We start from the raw sequence: 20,108 nt of genomic DNA on the forward strand, positions 1-20,108 counted from the left end.
AGACATAATCAGCTCTGAAGAGTATTTATTGAAATTATAAATATCCCACCAAGAAGGATCCAAATATCCTCATATATATCAGAATGTTTATATTTGCATCAGTCTATATAATATTTGGTAAAAATGAATGTAAAATATCTTGCAACAGTGCAAGTCCTAAATTGTCAAACATTCTAACGCCTATCAGAATTTTCAAGTACCACCTCATGGATTATGTTACAATTCAACAAAGTGATTCACATTGCTTTCACTATGCTGCAACCCGTCTGTCTTTACCTTAGCCAAGTTATGGCAGTCATACTTCCATACACTTACAGCACAGAATTCTACTTCAGTACAATGCCTGAACTGTCCACTATGGCTTCTCAGAGTACTGAGGAATTAGCTGCCAAGAAATTTCTAATTGTACCAATTAGAAAAATGCCTCAACATCTCCCCACAAACCCCCAAAGCTGCAGCAGTTCCTATCTAATTTACACTTACAATTACCTCTGCAATCAGACAGCGACTTACATATCTTACACAAACATTCCAAGTACCATGTTTAATTTGATGTTTTCATGGCAATGTCTATAAGGAGTATGGGTTTCTGAGTTGTAACAATGTGTAGTTTGGAGATGGCCCAATGTTTAGGAAGAATATGTCACCACCAAAAGCTCAGTCTGTCTCCGAACTAGGCGCTGCTACAACTCAGAATGCTGTACTCTTCATTCCAAGTACCGGCCCCCGACTCCTCACTGTCACCATGCAATTCAGAAGTATCAACAAACGTGGAACATGCAACTCTCAGTTCTCAATCAAGGGTTGCTATCTTACACTTAACTCCCATGTCAAATCAAAACCAGCTGTTACCTACTCATGACTGTGTATTATCTGTACGTGCAATTAAAATGTACTCTCTCTAAGCAAACAAGTCTTTGGCAGTAACCATGATGATTTAAGTCTTCTGGGATGTGACACCATGAAGCGTGGTAGAATGTTACCAACATTTCTGATGAATATAAAGCCCCCACCTTCAGGGTCTTATCACTTCACAGGTTCCTCCGAAGTGGTGATAACATTCTACCAGTGTACACTGCCTCACATCTAAGAAGATGACAGTCTTTTGAGTTATGTGGTGTTTAGAAAAGCCCACTGTCAATTAGTTCAAACTGCCACATGCTGATACTGTATGCAGATATGAGAGCCATAGTTTACAGGACGAGTTTCAGGAAAGAGACATCATTGGCTGTACTTTATTTCATAAAAACTAGCAAAAGAGAGGTAAGGTGCAAGCTTACAGAATCCATTTTACACATCAACAAAAACTTTACCAAATGCTTGTAACTTCTAATACTATGCTTCTCATATGCTTTATACAGGTTTCATTAGGGAACTCCCATATCACACTCCATCAAAATGTGTGTTGCCTGCAAGAACTGCTACATACAACGGAAATAGAGACACAGTTCTGTCACAAAAAAAATGCTAAATATGAATAAAAAAAAAGAAAGAAAAAGATCCAACCAGCATTCTGCATTATAAACTCATGAATACATTCCATAAATGAACAATTCCTGTTACATATTGATTATTGAATTTATAGCACTGATAAACTTAATCATCTGAAGATGGAAATGAGATCAACAGGGACTACCAAATATCAAAATAATATCTTGTATATGATGCACTGATGGATGTAAATCTTGCTATATATATAGTGCTTCACACGTATGTGACACCTCAACTAGTCACAATTACATAGGTAAGTCAATAAGTAAGTTACAAATGGATATAGAACTTAAACAAATAAAGAGTACTGATTTTAGAAATGCTTTTATTTCCAACATAATCTCCATGTACACTGAGACACTTGTCCGATCATTTCACTAGTCCCTTAAAACCAGCAGCGTAAAATTCTTTGGGCTGCTGTTCGAACCAGGCGGTGACTTCCCTTTCTACAGCTTCACTGTCAGGAAACTGTTCAGCCTAAAGATGATGTTTAAGAGGGCCGAACAAATGGAAGTCACTTGGAGCAAGACTCATAGCCTGTGACAATTGAGGTTAGCATATTGTGTCCTTCATCATGGCCGCGATTGAGAGGCTGTAATGCCAGACCCATTCTTTGCATTTTGTATTGTGGGGTCAGTATGTGTGGCACCCATCCTGCACAGACTTTGTGAAAACCTAACCTGTCATGACTTCCATTTGTTCGGCCCTCTTAAACATCATCTTCCGGCTATATGGAACCATGGACATTTAAAGGATAGCTACAATTTACTTCCCTATAGAGGACCATTTAGAAATAGCATCAAATTGTTCCACAGTCTCACGTGAAGCACGTCCTTCTATAAAACTTTCTGAAAGTTACTGATTACATGTTTCGAACTATAAAGTCATCATCAGGTGTTTTAAAATTATAAATGAAGAAACTGCTGTGCTTCCATATTGTGGTTGTTGGTCATTACTGTGTGGTCCCTTCTATGAGCATGTACTCATATATACGAAGTGGCGGGTTGCTCTGCCTGCTGTGTTACACAGCATAACACAACAGGCAGAACAACCCGCCACTTTGTATATACATGTGTAGAGAAGGGACCACACAGTAAGTACCAGCAACCACAATATGGAAGCACAGTAGTTTCTTCATTTATAATTTACAAATTTAAAACACCTAATGATGACCCTATAGTTCGAAACATGTAGTGAATAACTTTAGTAAGTTATATAGAAGGATGTCCTGCATGTGAGACTGTGAAACCATCTGCTACTAAATGAAGTGGAGCAGGGTGCTACAATATAGTACTACTTGTAGCTACAAATAACAGCTCATGACCAGGTCTGGACCAATACTCACTCCTTCCTGTTCATTCTTCGTCATTTGTTTCTCTACTTTATTTCTGCCAGGTCCCGTCTGTCTTTACCTTAGCCAAGTGATGGCAGTCATACTTCCATACACTTACATTACAGAATTCTACTTCAGTACAATGCCTGAACTGTCCACTTTGGCTTGTCAGAATATTGAGGAATTAGCTGCCAAGAAATTTCTAACTGTACCAATTAGAAAAATGCCTTAAAATCTCCCCACCAACCCCCAAAGCTGCAGCAGTTCCTATCCAATTTACACTTACAATTACCTCTGCAATCAGGCCGCAACTTACGTTTCTTACACAAATATTGTAAGTATGATGGGTCTCATTTGTCTTGTTGGCAGTATGTGACGCTGCAAAATTTCAAGTGGGAAGTCCTCGCGCATCCTCTGTATAGCCCCGACTTTGCTCCAAGTGACTTCCATTTGTTCGGCCCTCTTAAACATCATCTTTCAGCTTAAGTCACAGCCTGTCTGATGGCAGCCCAAAGAAATTTTTGCTGCTGGTTTTCAGGGGCTTGTGAAACGATGGGACAAGTGCCTTAATGTACAGCGAGATCATGTTGAGAAATAAAATCATTTTTCAAATTAGTACTCTTATTTGTTTAAGTTCTTGTGTTTTATAATTGTAGTTATATATTCATTTGTAACGTACTTATTGGCTTACCCTCGTACATCACAACCAGTTATCATCTCTGCCAACTGAACATTAATTTAGCTCAGCATGCTTCTTACCAGTACATAATGCTTCAAATGTAGGAAGGCAGAGATGACACAATTAGAACTACTGTCAAGTGCAATTCTCTACCATTTCAAGCAAGCAGCAAGCGCACACAAGCTTCCCTGGGGCAGGTTTCCCCTGCCAATCCTCATTCCATCAAATTCTCCATAAGCATGATCACCGGTACAGGTACAAATGACATATGGAAGCCGACATGCCGAGGGGACCTAATATGGATTCCACTGCACACTATACGAACTCAGCCAATGTACCGTGACTGACTTGTCCTATATCATGTAACAATGATCTATAGAGACAAAATAAATAAATAAAACAAATAAATAAATATGAATATCCTGCTATCAACTTCCCACACTTTCATCACTTCAATAGCTTTCCACTGTTGCAAAAGTATACTTAAACCAATTTGAGATTTTCATGGCAGTGACAATGAAGAATGCTGTCTTCTGGGATGTAGCGCAGTATATATATCCTGCGTTTTGGAGGTATGTATCACGTCCATCTTCAGAGTAGATACAAAGTCAGATGATATCATGCATGTGTGTTATCCTCCTACATGCAAACATAATAAAGCAAGAGAGGCAGTTTTTTGGATAAATAAGTAGCAGTAACATGGTCACACACACCAAACTAACATTTCTGCCTATAATACTGTATTAGTATCTTCCTGTTATGTTTCAGCCTTTACATGTAGAGATTTTCACTTCAGTCTTGACCTGCATAGATTTTCACTTGTCTTGACATGACCAGATTTTCACTTGTCTTGTCATGACCAGATTTTCACTTCAGTCTTGACATGCCCAAACTTTCACTTCAGTCTTGACATCCCCAGATTTTCACTTCGGTCTTTACATGCACAGATTTTCACTTCAGTCTTGACATCCCCAGATTTTCACTTCAGTCTTGACATGCCCAAATTCTCACTTCAGTCTTGACATGCCCAGATTTTCACTTCAGTCCTGACATCCCCAGATTTTCCCTTCAGTCTTGACATCCCCAGATTTTCACTTCAGTCTTGACATGCACAGATCTTCACTTCAGTCTTGACATGACCAGATTTTTGTGGCATAACCTCAAGAGAAAAGACTATCTGAAAGAGCCAAGCATGGATGATAGGGCAGCAGAACGGATGTCAGAGAAATGCTGTAACTTGCTTGCTACAACTGCACAGCAACAGGTCCTTGCTCTTATGGCAGACGAGTCACTTGAGGTCTCGTGCTGGTGAGTCACAGGCCTGAAACAATNACTCATGGCAAATTGCAGCCGCGGCGCGCACTTGATTGTACGCACTGTATTTTCTGGTATTCTCTGGTTCAGTTTTTCCCTCATACTAAATAAATTTTCTTCATAGATATCTCCATATCAGAACACTGTAAAAATACATAAAAGCAAAAACTTTAGTTCCTTAAAAACGGGAAATTAATTTCCATTTCGTTACAAATGCAAGTCATGCAATACTGAACTATTTATATATAAAAATTTAATGAGAAAACTCATGCTTATTTTTCATTTCCACATTCCTGTCCAACCAAAATTCCAAGTCAATAATTAAATAATGCTTTGCTCTACATTTCAGTTACTACAGACAAAACACGATGATATCCATAGCCACATTTGTAATTTTCACTATGTCACAAACTCTGATGTCAGTACAACTTTTATAAAATGCAGTTATCTACATCAGACTACTAGCAGAAACCACATATTGGTTCTAGAAGAACTGGAAACAAAATGGAACAAAAATATTCAAGCACAATAACAAATGTCAAGAGCAATCAGCCCATAAAATGAAAATGCTAATCTTCCCCAGAACTTGAGACATGTATCAGTTCCATCATTAAAAAAAAGTGTTAACATTCCACTCAACAATAAATAAAACATGGCTACAAACCACTCAAAAAACTGTGCAAGCCATGGAGAAATGATGGGAGTCAATATAAACTTTCATATTGGAAAATTATTTGCAAAGAAAGCAATTCAAACAGTGAAACTTCATTGCTTACAGTTCACTATGGCCAAGCTCATACCAATACAGGAAAGTGTAAATTTGTATCTACTCTCCTAAAACACCAAATTTCATGAGCCAAATACAAACTCGTCTATGCCGTGAAGTTTTGTTTCATAAGTACCTGTCATATAATTAATCTTTCCTTCTAACATATAACGAATTATTTAAACCTGCATATCTTCTCTAAAAAGTCCTTCCCTCTATCTCCAACATATGATCCCATAATGGCATACTTCAATTCTTACTTTCTAACACGAATTTTAGGAGTACTTATTATTTTGCATATAAAATCAGCATTTATAACTTTGTCATCACATGATATATCTGTTTCGTTCCACAGCATACTGTGAGTCTGTTAATTCTTTCGGTCACAGTGACGGGCTTACGTTTACAACATTTACAACCACCTAGGGGCTGTAGCACAGACACGTTAAATCATACCCCAATTGCAGCATTGCAGTTGCACTTCTATTAACAGTCTATATGATTCAAAGTTATATATTTACCAAGGTGTACAATGAACAATATTTGTGAAGTACCCTAGTCTCCTACATACTGAACAAATATATATCAAAACAAGTCTTCACAGCATACACAAAACAGTAAAACGCTTTCAGAAATACTTCAACAATATTTATACATTACAACCATATCACACTATTTCAACGTACATAAATATTACCGAATATTACTAATTAATTAAAAAAAAAACCTGTAATCTCCACTGAAGTTAACGAAACAGCCGCATTTCCAGCTGTGCCCACCGCCATGCTCACTTACAAAGCAAAATTAATTCCGGTAGTGCCCGTAGCGACGGTATTAGTGTCGTGAGTAATCTGGTTCTAATATCTGCTACGGGTGCTAATGACTAATGACCAGACATTTCTACCACACCACGACTGCAAAGCCGCCATAGACGACCATAGACGGCTAGTCACGTGATGGTTTGTGATGTTGCAGTGCGACGCCATTACGCCTGCGCGGTAGTCTACATACTGAATGGTTGTCTAGAAACGCTCTGGCCATTCACGTCACAGTATTTTAAATACGATTCACAATTAAAGCGCGAACTGTGAAATGCGTGAGGGAAACAAGAAGGAAGTGATTTTCCATATGTGAAGCAGAAAAGTAATGCAAATTATGCCAACTTCAGTAAAACAATAGCCATTTACACAATGTTACGTAAGTTATAAGTTTGTGAAAGGCTGCGCCACAGCTCAAGCGGTTAGTCGCTGGCTTCCCACTGCAGCGGCCCGGGTTCGATCCCGGGTCTGGTCAAGTGGGATTTGAGGTGGACAAAGTGGCGCTGGGGCAGGTTTTCTCCGAGTACTTCGATTTCTCCTGCCAATCTTCATTCCACCAATTGCTCTACAATCACCCTCACCTATCATCTGGGGCTGGTACAATAGGCCAGAAGTGGCCGCAGTACAAGGGACTTAGTCCCACCCCACTAGCAACAAAAAAAAATATAAGTTTGTGAAAGTCCCAGTCTAGATTCTACCAAGTTCAATAATTAACACAGCAACACAATGTGGGTAAAATATTCTAATGCTGTAAAAACAGAATGCATCTTTTCCGAACAGTAAACCATCAGTATGGTGACGAATAGGACTGAAATTAAATCAGAACAACAGTCTCAAAACCCATGCTTAAAATTAGGCTATTTACTGTAACTTACTGCAAAGCATTATTCTTATATGTATTTTGAATGTGTGTGCTGTCGCATGTTATGTACCAAGAAAGCAAGTAGAGGAACTACGTTCTTTCAAGGTATCATCTGATCTTTCCAATCCAGTGAAGGTTCTACTTTGCCAGTGATGTAATTGAAATCAATGACAGCGATCATGGTCCACTTGCTAGCTACTAGTCAGATGTTGGTAATTTCTCATGTATTAAGTTGGAAGGGAAGTGATTTTTTTTAAATTGAAATTGGTGAATAGTGTATATCAAATATTAATAATAAAGTTTAAAAGTACCTTTAAAATGCTATTCTTCTATGCCAGGAACACTCTAGATCAATAGTTAAAAGCCTTGAATATAAGTCTTGTAAAATTTTCTGGCTTTCTTCCCTCGGGGGAAAAAAGTCCTGGTAGTTCTCATTTGTGAAGTAGGTGAAGACCTACTATAAATGAGTCCATGTTAAGGTCACCTCTGCCACTACTAGACTATTCAGGGTAATGGAGTCCACCTCATAGGTGCAACCCACACGAGATACACACTCCATGAGCATTACCTTTCTCAGTTACATTATATATGTGGAAATTGTGCCTTGAAATTAGCTGTGATCACTTCAGTCCAGACCTTTCCAACTCACCATTCATAATTGTTAAACACTACAACCCCTGCAGCTAAGACAACAGTGATAAACTCAACATAATTCATCCATTATCAAGATAAACTGATCATGGAGCTCAAAAAGACTATAGTGTCATGTGTATGAGTCACTACAGACAGTTTGGATTGGAGATAGGATTTATTGACGACTTTCATACATGACTCATGACTACGCTTAATTATAGCACCATCACTAGTCTCCTCACTTTACAGATCACTACAGAACACACTAAGTCTTTTCAGTCTGCTGTCTTTACCACTTGTTCCCTGGCAACAGTTTCTACAGCAGAGGTTCTTCAGCTTCCTCACTCACTTCGTTGCCCACTGGCTCTCAACTGCACCAAGTCTTCTCTTCACAGACTCCCAATTCTCACTGCAGGGCTGGCAGCCATATAACACCAACCTCCTAGTTTCTGCTCCACAGGCTAACAGCTAATTTCAGGGCTGGCATCCTCATTATACAACCCCTTTGCATGGACCATGTATTAAAACACAATTTCCAACGGTTCCTCTATTGAAGAAAGCAGTCTTCTGGGATTTGGCACCGTGTATANTTCCTCTATTGTTGTAGTTCAATTGCTTGTTATGAATCTGCTGCCTAGCAACTGCTGTTTTCTTTGTTGTTTTCTGGTCATTGCCTTGTGATGGGTCTATACACATTATCTGTTCTTCACATATAATGGGACTTCACCATTTATGGCCATTTATGATCTGGATTCCTGCAAATTCTGTACATTTGCATAACAGTGACATAAATACTGAATAATGAACTGCATAATTTGCATCTAACTTATAACTTTTCCATTCAAAAATCCAGCAGAACATTCCCAATTTTTAAACTTCACCATATGAAATTACCGTATTTACGCATTTATAGGCCGCACATTTTTTGCCAAAAATTCAAGAGGAAAACTGGGGTGCGGCTTATATTCAAAATATTTAAAATCACACTTCATTTAAAAAAAAATTATATTCATAATTATTTCGGAATAATTTATACTCCTGAAATAATAATCCAAGAAAATTATTTTTTCTATAATTTGTCTGAAAATTGTGCTGCGGCCTATACATAAATACGGTAGTTGGAAATGTGTTAATCCATAGTTATGATAAGTAATCCTGAACACAAGGTTTTACTGAAACCGAGCCAAGATTCCAAAGCTCCCTCCAAAAATAACTCACCTCTTAACCCATCAAATAAACTTGTACACAGGCCCACACTTGCATATACTCGTACATAACACATTTGGAGGTTGCAAGTTTCAACTTAAGAAACCAGACCCCTCTCACTGTATTAGACTTCAGGTTCTTGCAACAGTTAACTGAAAGTGTACTATCTTCTGGGATATTTAGCTATGTAATCCAGTAGACATTTACTGACATTTCAGAGGAATATACTCCTTCCATTTTCTGGGTCAGAGTAAGTTGAGGAAGCAACACAGGATGCAGCAGTATGGACACCTCCCTTGCAGAAACTGAACTGTGGTTATACACTGAACATTCATTACTAACAATTATGGAGATGGTTCTAGTCTTTATTTTTACAGCCAAGAACTCAGATGGTACATTAACTTAACAATATACTGTACAAATATAATGACAAATGTGTCGAATTAAAACTCTCATACAAACTGTACGTTTGCGCTAATTACGAATTTAAATGTATATTCGACAGAATCTTGGAAGAAACTTTTATATTAACACTGTTATTAATCAATGTTCTCCTGCACAGAGTTCCACAAATGCAGATACAACAACTGGACACATCTCACTGTTCGACAGACTTCAGAACCTGTCTCCACTTATAATAAACTACAATTTATAGTTCCTTAATCTATGAAGTAAAACTGATAAGGAATTCTGATACTATTTTCTTCAGCTTAGCATCAGCATCTTCAGTAATCTTGCCCTCCTTTGCAATATTTGCCAGCAAATCCTTGTGAGAGGTCCTGCATAATTCAAGAAAAGTAGCATCAGAAGGCAATTAAAATAAAATACACTAAAACAAAAACAGCTTAAGCATTCAAGATAAATTTATCGGTTCATTCCAATAACATGTACCATCAGTCATATTTCCTTTAGAACTGGAAAAATTACTATTTCCAGCTTTTTTTTTTTTTGCTTCCTTTTAGCTACCAAGTAGTTTGTCTTGAACATCTCATTTCTTTCCTTTGTCTCTTTTCTGGCATTCAATGGTGACAGAGTGGTGAGGATCATGATATGGAGCTTTGTGGCCTGTTTCTGAATCCCTCTGCAAGGGAGGCTGTCATCTTAGATAACCTCATTTCTTGGAAGACAATACATCTAACAACCAAATTATTTCACATGCCCACGAGTATGAATTAGAGCAAGTGTTCAATGTGAGCACTATAATGTTCCTTTAATTTTATTGCAATGCAAAGGTTAATTATACTGTAAGTGAAAACATGCTTGTATCGTATAATATGAGACAGTGAACCACTCCTCTGAAACTTGCTGTTTTACCAACTATGAACAAGGTAATTTTGAGAACCAACCCACTGCACTCAGTCTCAAAACCTATTTAACTAAGTTTAACTTCAGTACTAATCTCCCGTCTCCTTTTTGGTCTTCCAACTGATATTTCTGAATCAGTTCCCCTCAAAATTTTAAACATATTTCTTGCTTCCTCTAACATTTCCATCACATGTCCAGCCTAGCATCACCTCAATTAACAAGACAGAAGTAATATGTGGGCTGCATAAATCAAAGTTCCTACTTATGTGACAGTCTCCATTCCCCACTTCATCATGAAAGAGCACTATCAATTGCGATCCCGCAATTTTAACCTCAATCCGAGCTAATGTACATAACAGTACAGGCACTCCATGCGTATCTGAGTACTTGTGGCTGTATGAAAACTCTCTCATATCCAACTTCATGTAATGACTGAAGTAGCCAACAAAAGACAAATCAAATCTAACCATTCTGAAACTGGTTTGTACTGCGCAGCCAGAATTCATTATACTGTGCTCACATAACGCAACTACTGGGACAGGACTGGGACTCTTTTTGTTCTTCCATTCTCATCTTACAAACTCCGCTATTCTAAACCTTGAAGTCCTATAAGATGAACAAGTCAGCAACATTCCATCACATTAGTCAGAAGACCCTTACTTGATATGCTGCAAAAACTCCTTCTCAAAAGCTGTAATCTTTGCAGGGTCCAACTTGTCTAGGTGACCTCGAACTCCACAGTAGATGACAGCCACTTGCTCCTCGATAGCCATAGGGACTGTAAAGCAACCGGAAATGGTTACATAATTTTCCATAAACACAACAGAAGACTAACAGCAGAGACTTATCAAGAACTGAACACAGGTTGGTCTGCTAGCCGCCAATCACATTACCCATTTAATATACCAAAATGGTTATGAAAGTCAAGTCAGAATATAAAAACTCATATTTCCAACTGAACACTCACCATACTGGCCCTGCTTCAGTAATTCAGTGAGGCGAACACCTCGGTTCAGCAGCTGCTGGGTGGCAGCATCTAAGTCAGAGCCAAACTGTGCAAAAGCAGCCACTTCACGGTACTGAGCCAACTCCAGTTTCATGGAACCGGCCACCTGCCATCATACAATGAATCCACAGATATCAGAAGTGTGTTACAAGTCAGGACCACCTCTGTGGTCTACTGGTCGGCATTCCGGGCTACACATCCAGAGGTCCGAGTTGCATTCCTGGCACTACCAGACTTTTTCTGAGAAAGAGTGTCTGGAATGGGGTCCATTCTGCCTCATCATGATAACTGAGGAGCTATTTCAAGGAAACAGAGTCTCCAGTCTAGAAAACCGAAATTAACAGCTGTGGGAATTCATTGCGCTGACCACATGACACCCTCTATCTGCAAGAGTTGGCATTAAACTTCACTGACAAGCGGCGGTCGCTCAGTCAGTATAGTTCACTTGTGGACTAAAATCACGGAGTTACAAGTCAGTTTTCTGACACAGTAATTGACAGCTCAATTTATAATGGCCTGCAAGTTCTAGTTAGCAACAAATTACACATATCATTTACCACAGCTGCAGAAATGACTTTATAACTAGTGACTTCTGTTCTTCATTTCCTATCAATGACTAAAGAGGGTGTGTCAAACGTAACTACTTCCCCCTGATCCCTTTTCTTTGACTTAACTGCCTGTAAAAATCACTACACAGATATACAGAAAACAGAACAGACCTGTTTCATAGCCCTGGTCTGGGCAGCTGAGCCTACTCGCGACACAGACAGACCGACGTTGATGGCCGGACGGATACCCTTGTAGAACAACTCTGTCTCCAAGAAGATCTGTCCATCTGTGATGGAAATTACATTGGTTGGAATGTATGCCGATACGTCACCAGCCTGCGTCTCAATGACCGGGAGGGCAGTAAGGGAGCCACCTCCATTGGTTTCATTCATCTTGGCTGCTCTTTCCAACAGTCGAGAATGAAGGTAGAATACATCTCCAGGGTAAGCTTCTCGTCCAGGGGGTCGACGCAGCAGCAGAGACATCTAGAAAATATGAGATTTATGTTATAAATTCAACATTGGAAAGAAAATTCATCTTCACACAGAACTAGACAAGCCAGCAAAGTGAACTGATGGAGGCTGAGAAGTGGGATGAGATTCCTGGCAGGGGCACTGCGATACTCTGTCAACACACCCAGAAGATTTAATGTGATTACCCAGCCATTTTTTAAAATATATGACACAGGCTATGTCTATAGATTATTGTGAAAGGGTTATTAAACTGATACCTATGTTGGAAATTATTTCCATTACAACATTAACACCCCCCCCCCACAAAACGGGAGCAAAGTGGGCACAGCCAAATAATAAAAACTGCCTTAAAATATGACACTGTAATACGATACTATCGACCGCTGGCTCTGCTCCATCATCAGGTCAAGTATAAAACCTACTCTGCTGAGTCCATTAGGTCAAGCTTATTAAGGCACAAAGATTAGCTCGAGCTAATGGACCCAACAGAATACGTTTCATATTTTTACCCGATGACAGAAGCACAACCAAACATGGCTTTTCTGTAACCTAAATGATGATGGAAAATGTCCAGCATATGTAACACCAGAAATGCTGCAGGGCCTTCCTCCATTCGAGAGACTAAGCAGCCACATAAGTTACCAATCCCTCTAGTGACAAGGGCTTTATTTAATACGACTTCACTTTGTGGTGTTACCTACAGCAGTGACTTACTCTTGACCTTACAGGAGGGGAAGGGATGTTCTGAAATACCATTAGTAAAATTTAGCTTAAACTTTCCGTAATCAAAGAGCATATACTTATGAGCACATTCATACTTCCAAGTGCCACCAAACGGAAACAATTTAATTGCATAAATTTAGGACTTGTCTGACATTTAAAGATAATATTACAGCTCTCAACTCTTGCTCCAATTGTCATTCTCCTATCAGCTCAGCATGGACCACTAAGAAGACACCATTCACTGTTGCACTCCAATCGTTCCCATGGGAACATGTTTGTTTGTTTGTATGTATGTATGTATGTATGTATGTATCCAGTTAAAAGCTTCGTACACTTGCTTATTATGAATCTGTTGCCTAGCAGGGGATGCTGTTTCACTGTTCTGAAGTCATTACTGAGTAATGGATCTTGACCAAACTTTTAAAAAGAATTTTGAAAATAAAATTTTCCAAGTAGTTATATGTGTACCCAGATACATAGGAAATTCCCTGCAGGACACATGATATGTCAACCCAACAGCAATCATCAATGTGAGGTAACTGTTGATCTGAATACTATCATCAAATCTAGACACCTCCACAGCAATACAGCACACTGATTAATATTCACCTGTCGATAAGCAACAGCCTGCTTTGACAAATCATCATAAATGATGAGGGCATGCTTTCCATTGTCCCGGAAGAATTCTCCCATTGCACAGCCGGAGTATGGTGCCAAATACTGCAGGGGTGCGGCATCGGATGCCGTAGCAGAAACAATGATGGTGTAGCCAATGGCACCTAAAAGTTAAGACTGATATTTAAATCCATCAACATTATCTACTGTTAAATTTACAAATAATTTCAGCGTTGTATATTTCTACATAGTCTAACCATCATAATCAAGAAGGCATTTTAGACGGAATGCAGGCAAACCTACATGCACTCTCAAAAGTCATCAACTTTGATTGCTCGATACCAAGCGAAAGTCTCTGGCACTGTTTTATAGGAGGCTTAAGGAAATGGAACAAAATAAATTCCCTAAATACAAACATGGTGCATTCCAAAATTTCACTTGCATTTGTACAGATCCTGAATTCCAATGATGTTATAAATTGTTTCCTCAATTTATGAAAGTGATTCTTGGTTTAATAATGTTTTATTATGAGTACAGGTTATGTTATTTACAAAAACAGGATCGATATAAGTGATTAACTGGAGAGTATATTGCAGGAAGAAATCATGGCCTACTTTACAGCACAATCCCAGCATGCCTGAAGGGACTGAGGAAAACCAATTAAGGCCCATGACAATCCTAGGGTTGTTATTATTTGATATTCAAGAAAAGTTCCAGTATGTTTCATAAGAGATCAAATTCAGATTTTTCACATCTTTCACATGGATAGGTTAAACATTTCATACAATAATTGGCCCATTATCTATATTTTTTATTCAATTCAAAACCACTGACCTGTATCAGTAAGCCTCTTTACGATCTGGGCCACTGTAGATCTCTTCTGGCCTATGGCAACATAGATACAGTACAGTTTCTTTTTTTCATCATCCCCGTCATTGAATCGTTTCTGGTTGATGATTGTATCAATAGCAAGAGCAGTTTTACTGAAAGATAAAAACAAACAAAACCTAATCAATTTCTCTGGGTCAGCATACTAAACCATATACCCTTAGGTATGAGCAGATTTACGACGTTTCAGTACAAAATTCTTAGGACAATATATGGACCAATGGAAGAAAAGTAAAGGCAAAGTTGTCTCTGTGCTTAACTAATTAAGCACTGCGCCATGAATGTGTATGCGAGAGTGGATGTATAGATCCACATTTTCTTGACCTTGACACTAGCTGGATGAGTGGTCAACTTCACGCCCTGACTGCTTTACCCCCGGGGAAAGAGCTCCAAGTACCCACTGGATAGGAGGTTCGGTGGACCCCAGAGCCAGTCCCAACAATGTAGAGAAATGAAAAATTTTGTCCCACTGAGACTCGAACTCTGACTCCTCCATCCTCGAGCCCATTGCCAGTCGCTATACTGACCGAGCTAAAAGTGATAACAGGAATATGAAGAAATCTAAATAATGCAAGTACTTCAACACTGGTACAATTAATGTGGACAAAGTGGTAGTAAATTCCCTGCACCATAGTGCTAGTTCATGTGAGTGTCAGCTTTGAGTGAGTTTCAGTGGCATGGTAAAAAGTTTAAGGATACAACACAGATTTTCAGTAACCATAAACAAGTTGCATGTTTAAGCTATGTTCCTTATGGAGCTAATCACAAGGTGTGCCTTTATATTCTAGTTCGTTTAATGTATAAGCCTATGTAAGACAAAGGAATATTGAAACGAAAGATACTTTGGGTACAAAAATTACTGAGACGCAACATTTTAGCTCCATACCCAGTCTGCCTGTCGCCAATGATCAGTTCTCGCTGTCCTCGCCCAATGGGCACCAACGAATCCACAGCCTTGATACCTGTTTGCATGGGCTCTCTCACAGATATTCGGGGAATGATACCAGGCGCCTTCACACCAACTCGAGCCCTAATAAAAACACATAATTACATCAATTACTTCACATACTAATTACACAAAAATTACAATTTTCTATCCACATGCATATATGTAGCATTTTCATTATAATACAGTATCACTTAACCTCTTCTTGACAACTCCAGGTGAAATCCCATCATGCCTCTCTGAGGTTTAATCTGAATATGATTTGCTTTCTGCTTTCACCCCCTATAACAGGTCTTGTTTACAGTCACTAAATTTAAGTTATACTCAAATTTGCTGAAAAAAAGTTTGACAAACTAAGGATCATAGTTGTGTTTGTTGCTGTACCTTGTCACTGACTTGAAGGGACCCTTGCCATCAATGGGGTTACCCAGAGCATCCACTACTCGTCCCAGAAGATCTGCACCCACAGGGACATCAACAATGGCTCCTGTTCGTTTGACAATGTCTCCTTCCTTGATGAGCTTGTCATTACCAAACACTACAACACCAACATTGTCTGGTTCCAAGTTCAAGGCCATACCCTTAAACATTTAAAGAATCTTACATAAGTAAAGTTTGTGGTTAAGTGTAAAGACATGACAAAAGAGAAACAACAGCTTCCATTTTTCATAATGAACATAAACGTCCTTCATGCAGAAAAATTTCTGGTGTGGCAAAACATGCTCTGGAACTTGCTACATTAAGTACACAGCTAATGTGACAAGTTATGAACTAACTTACAAACGTAATGATACTATCTTAATTACATTGATTTTTTCATAAATAAAGTGACTTATTTAATGAGTAAAAACAAAATGCCTCTAATAAACACCAATTTCTGAAAATCCTTTCAAGAAAAGTCACCAGAATCCACTGCATTATCTACATATAGCTGGGCCCCATGTAATCACTGAACCTCAAATTTTCATTTTGGAGAAGTCAACAACTTCTTTTCTTAATCTGGTAGCCAGACAAATATTTCAGCCAACCAAGAAAAGTTGATCAGTACTTTCTTGCACTTTTCTGTGGCTCTCACCTTCAATTGACATATAGGATTACTTCTGCGCTGCTGTTCTGTCTTAACATACATGGTCCACACATAACACAGTCAAATTTAATGGAGACACTATTATGAGTGGCTAAATCACACGGACCTAAACTTCCTTGCATGTGGTTCATCTCTTCCTTCGTAAGAAACAAGACTGCCTACAGTCTGAAAATTACCTGCCAGCCAAAACGCTACACCAGCCACTGGTGACCTATTTAAGTGAATCTCAAAACTTTCTGTTCAAACTATATCAGCTGGCAAAAGAGTAAGAACGCTGTACCTGATGTAACTAGGGATTTAAAATGTATCACATGCAATGTACATGTTACTTATTTAGTGGCTCATGACATACAGGTGCTTACTTTCAACCCTGAGGAAAATTCTACCATCTCGTCAGCCTGAATATTCTTCAGCCCATATACACGGGCAATACCATCACCAATGCTCAGCACACGTCCAGTTTCTTCCAAATCAGCCTGTTTGTACAGAAATATTGTTTTAATTATGGCACTTTATACTGTACAAACTTGAAAACTATCTGGAAACAACAAGCTATGAATCACTACATTAATTCGACTTCAGTACAGGGTAATATACCTTTGGTGCTGAACCCAGAATCCTTTCTTCGAGGATGGATGATATTTCAGCAGCCCTCCGGCTGCATGAAACATGCAGCTTGCGACTTGCCACTTGTGCAGCAGGCCATGTTAAATTAGCCACCTACAACACAAAATCTTTCACATAACAGTCCAAAAGTATTTAAATATCAGGAAAACACCTACTGTGCTCTACCTAAATATTATTGGACCTAGAATAATTAAATTCACAACCAACTCACATCCTTTGCTTAAAAATCTGAACCAGAACTGTATTAAAAGTCAAGGAAGTTAAAACTCCACAGTGCCGAGAAATTGAATTTAACAAACATGAAGAAGCCAAAGGCACTTACAAGATTGTTGCTAAAAGCTGAAATACGATACACATATAATACGACAGTCTTGGAACAATGGGGATTGCACAAGCCATTACAACTCTAAAAATGTCTATACAATAATTTCTGCATATAATGTCTTACTTTATGAACGTTCACATCTTCTAGATTACATTCTATTTACTATCCTAGGTAATGGTTTACATTTTGGCACTTATCCTACCCAAAGTAGCACTGCGGGTATATGAAAACGTTTCACGCATCGCATTCCTTAAACATACATATTAACATTAATGTTAAAGTTATTTATGATGAAAACCACTCATGCTTGTATTTCACACCTGTGGGGCAGCGCTGGGTAAATGCCTTGCCACAGATGTGGCCAAACGTAATGAGAGCAAAGCCATTTCGCCTTCTCCTTCCTCGAAGAAAAGATGGAGGAGAACAGACGACAACTTTTACCCAAGAATCCCTGCACGCAAACTCTCAAACTCATATAGCACATGCTTATTTGAGTATAATTTTAATCCAAACAATAGATTAGTTCTTGTTACATAGATTTTTACGTACGTTAATTATGACTACAAAATTAATATTCCAGAGTTATTTATGCAAATATTATGACACACATGGCAAACAGCTGACGTTATAACATTTTGGGGCTAAGATTATGAAGTTGAATGTCAAACGAAGATAAGAAAGAATCAATGTTTGTAACTGTGTGAGTTTGAGGTTTTGCAGATGTGGTTGTGAAGAGTTTTATCTTCGGGGTATAAAACCGTGTAGCCCGGTGAAAGTCAACCGACTTTTCGGAGGTGACACATTCCTCCAAAACTGCCGTTGACTTTTACTGGACTGTATGGTGGTGTATCCATAATATGGAACTCTGCAGTTTTTATAATTGTTTGGTTCGAGTTAGCCAAGTAATTCAGCCAACATAAATGTTCTTGAAAAGATCATTGATAAAGAAATTAATAAAGAAAGAAAGGAAAACGAGATGTGATTGTTGAAGTAGATGTGTGTGTCATTTATTGGCTGCAGCTCCCTTTAATCTGATAGTGAAAAATGTATTAGGTTACCCCGTTCATGCAGATGGATTAAATAAAAAAATATGCAGCGTGGAAAGCATGTACCTGTACACCTATCCCATCCAGTCCACATGTTTTTGTGACTCCAGAACTCCAGAAATTTATAATATGCAGCTCTGATGTTAAGCCTGACCATCATGTATATCACCATCTCAATTATAAAAGGCATATTATTTCCAAGTTATATCATCTCTTGAAATTCGTAGTATGGAGTGAGCCCTCAATGCTGCATTTATTTACAAAAAATAAGCACCTTAATTCGTTTGTTCAGTTACAGTTTATATGCAGTGAACTAGCTGTCCAGCATGCAAGGGCGTGTTTGCTAGTTTTGTAAATGTGCTGACTGCATGAGATATACTCTTCCACAAATCTTGTATAAAGTCAAAACAATAGTTTTCACTTACATGTTTGTGTGGGAGTCTTTCTAGACAACATAGCAGATTAAAGGGTGAAAGATTTTGGATATACTGTAACATTACCACAGATTCAGTTAGTGTATATTATAATGGCACCTGTCTGATGGATGGCAAGCAAGGGGTAGCACTGCTGTGGCTTCTGGAAAAAGTGCTGCATGGTAGGTGAACATGTGTCTCACGGCTTTGCTTTTGAAGTAACTTAGGATGCTTGGATATCAGATAGCTGGGAGTTTTACTGTAGCTTTATTGATGAAAACTATAGATAACTATTGTAAACAGTCAAGGAATGAGTGGAGAAATATTTCTGCTGATATCTAACAAAGAATTAAGAGAAGCAGTAAAAAGTTATGTTCACAGCACAGAAAAGGTTGAGTTGAGTATCTGAGGTAGAGATGTGGGTGTAGCTTGGGTTTTATCCAAGTAATTATTTCACATCGCCGGTCACGGTAACCAAGCGGTCTAGGGCATGTACTGTCTTCGCTCGCTCGGAAGCTGGGATTGTGGGTTAGAATCCACTCAGAGCATGTATAGTGTTTGTGTGTTTTTCTGTGTTTGTGTACAGGTAGAGGCCTTGCGACAAGCTGATCGCCCACCTAAGGAGTCCTACCGAATGTTTAAGATGTAGTAAACCGAAGTGAAACAGAGAGTTTCATGGAGGCCTAGGCCCAAATTGGGGCTGTAGCGCCACAGGAAAAAAAAATATTTCACATACCATTCTTGCAAAAATGAATTTCTGCTTTATTAACAGAAATCTCATATCCTCTTTTCAGTAATTTATTTTACATTTCATTGCTCACATACACTCGCTTAGTGGGGGGTGGAGTCCAACTGGGTCTGCTCGGCACGGTGGCCACTGATTGGCCTATTGTAGCTAGCCCCGGGTGATTATGATGATGGAGAATTTGGTGGAATGAAGATTGGCAGGGGAAACCAAAGTACTTGGAGAAAACCTGCCCCAGTGCCACTTTGTCCACCACAA

At 38.7% G+C, this 20,108-nt stretch overlaps 1 protein-coding gene and 1 long non-coding RNA gene across 3 annotated transcripts; both read right to left on the reverse strand.

Moving 5' to 3' along the window:
- Window positions 1-8: 8 nt before the first annotated feature.
- On the reverse strand, window positions 9-6,516 carry LOC111870670. Of its 2 annotated transcripts, none has more exons than XR_002843895.2 (2): window positions 6,379-6,516; window positions 9-4,824 (listed from the first exon to the last, which is right to left on the reverse strand). It is a non-coding gene; the product is annotated as an uncharacterized LOC111870670 (long non-coding RNA). The 2 variants fall into 2 exon arrangements; XR_002843894.2 differs by having other exon boundaries at window positions 6,311-6,516.
- Window positions 6,517-9,446: 2,930 nt separating this feature from the next.
- LOC111870671 (ATP synthase subunit alpha, mitochondrial) lies at window positions 9,447-18,079 on the reverse strand. The gene is made up of 11 exons (XM_023863139.2): window positions 17,967-18,079; window positions 17,292-17,414; window positions 17,057-17,170; window positions 15,992-16,188; window positions 15,548-15,691; window positions 14,608-14,756; window positions 13,768-13,937; window positions 12,133-12,447; window positions 11,375-11,519; window positions 11,068-11,185; window positions 9,447-9,881 (listed from the first exon to the last, which is right to left on the reverse strand). Exons 1-11 carry the CDS (start codon window positions 18,030-18,032, stop codon window positions 9,767-9,769), a joined length of 1,656 nt encoding a protein of 551 aa, XP_023718907.1. The 5' UTR covers window positions 18,033-18,079; the 3' UTR covers window positions 9,447-9,766.
- Window positions 18,080-20,108: the final 2,029 nt, after the last annotated feature.

This window comes from Cryptotermes secundus, unplaced genomic scaffold (genome assembly GCF_002891405.2).
Source record: "Cryptotermes secundus unplaced genomic scaffold, Csec_1.0 scaffold3014, whole genome shotgun sequence".
Taxonomy (NCBI): Eukaryota; Metazoa; Arthropoda; class Insecta; order Blattodea; family Kalotermitidae; genus Cryptotermes; species Cryptotermes secundus.

Bases quoted from the DNA above. Each gene is read 5' to 3' on its own strand.
- LOC111870671 (XM_023863139.2), bottom strand. From the start codon at position 18,032: ATGGCTTTGCTCTCATTACGTTTGGCCACATCTGTGGCAAGGCATTTA. The intron at 13,938-14,607 runs GTCAGTGGTTTT...CTTAACTTTTAG, and splicing joins AAAGAGGCTTACTGATACAG to GTGCCATTGGCTACACCATC. The intron at 11,186-11,374 runs GTGAGTGTTCAG...GTTGCTTTACAG, and splicing joins ACTGAAGCAGGGCCAGTATG to TCCCTATGGCTATCGAGGAG.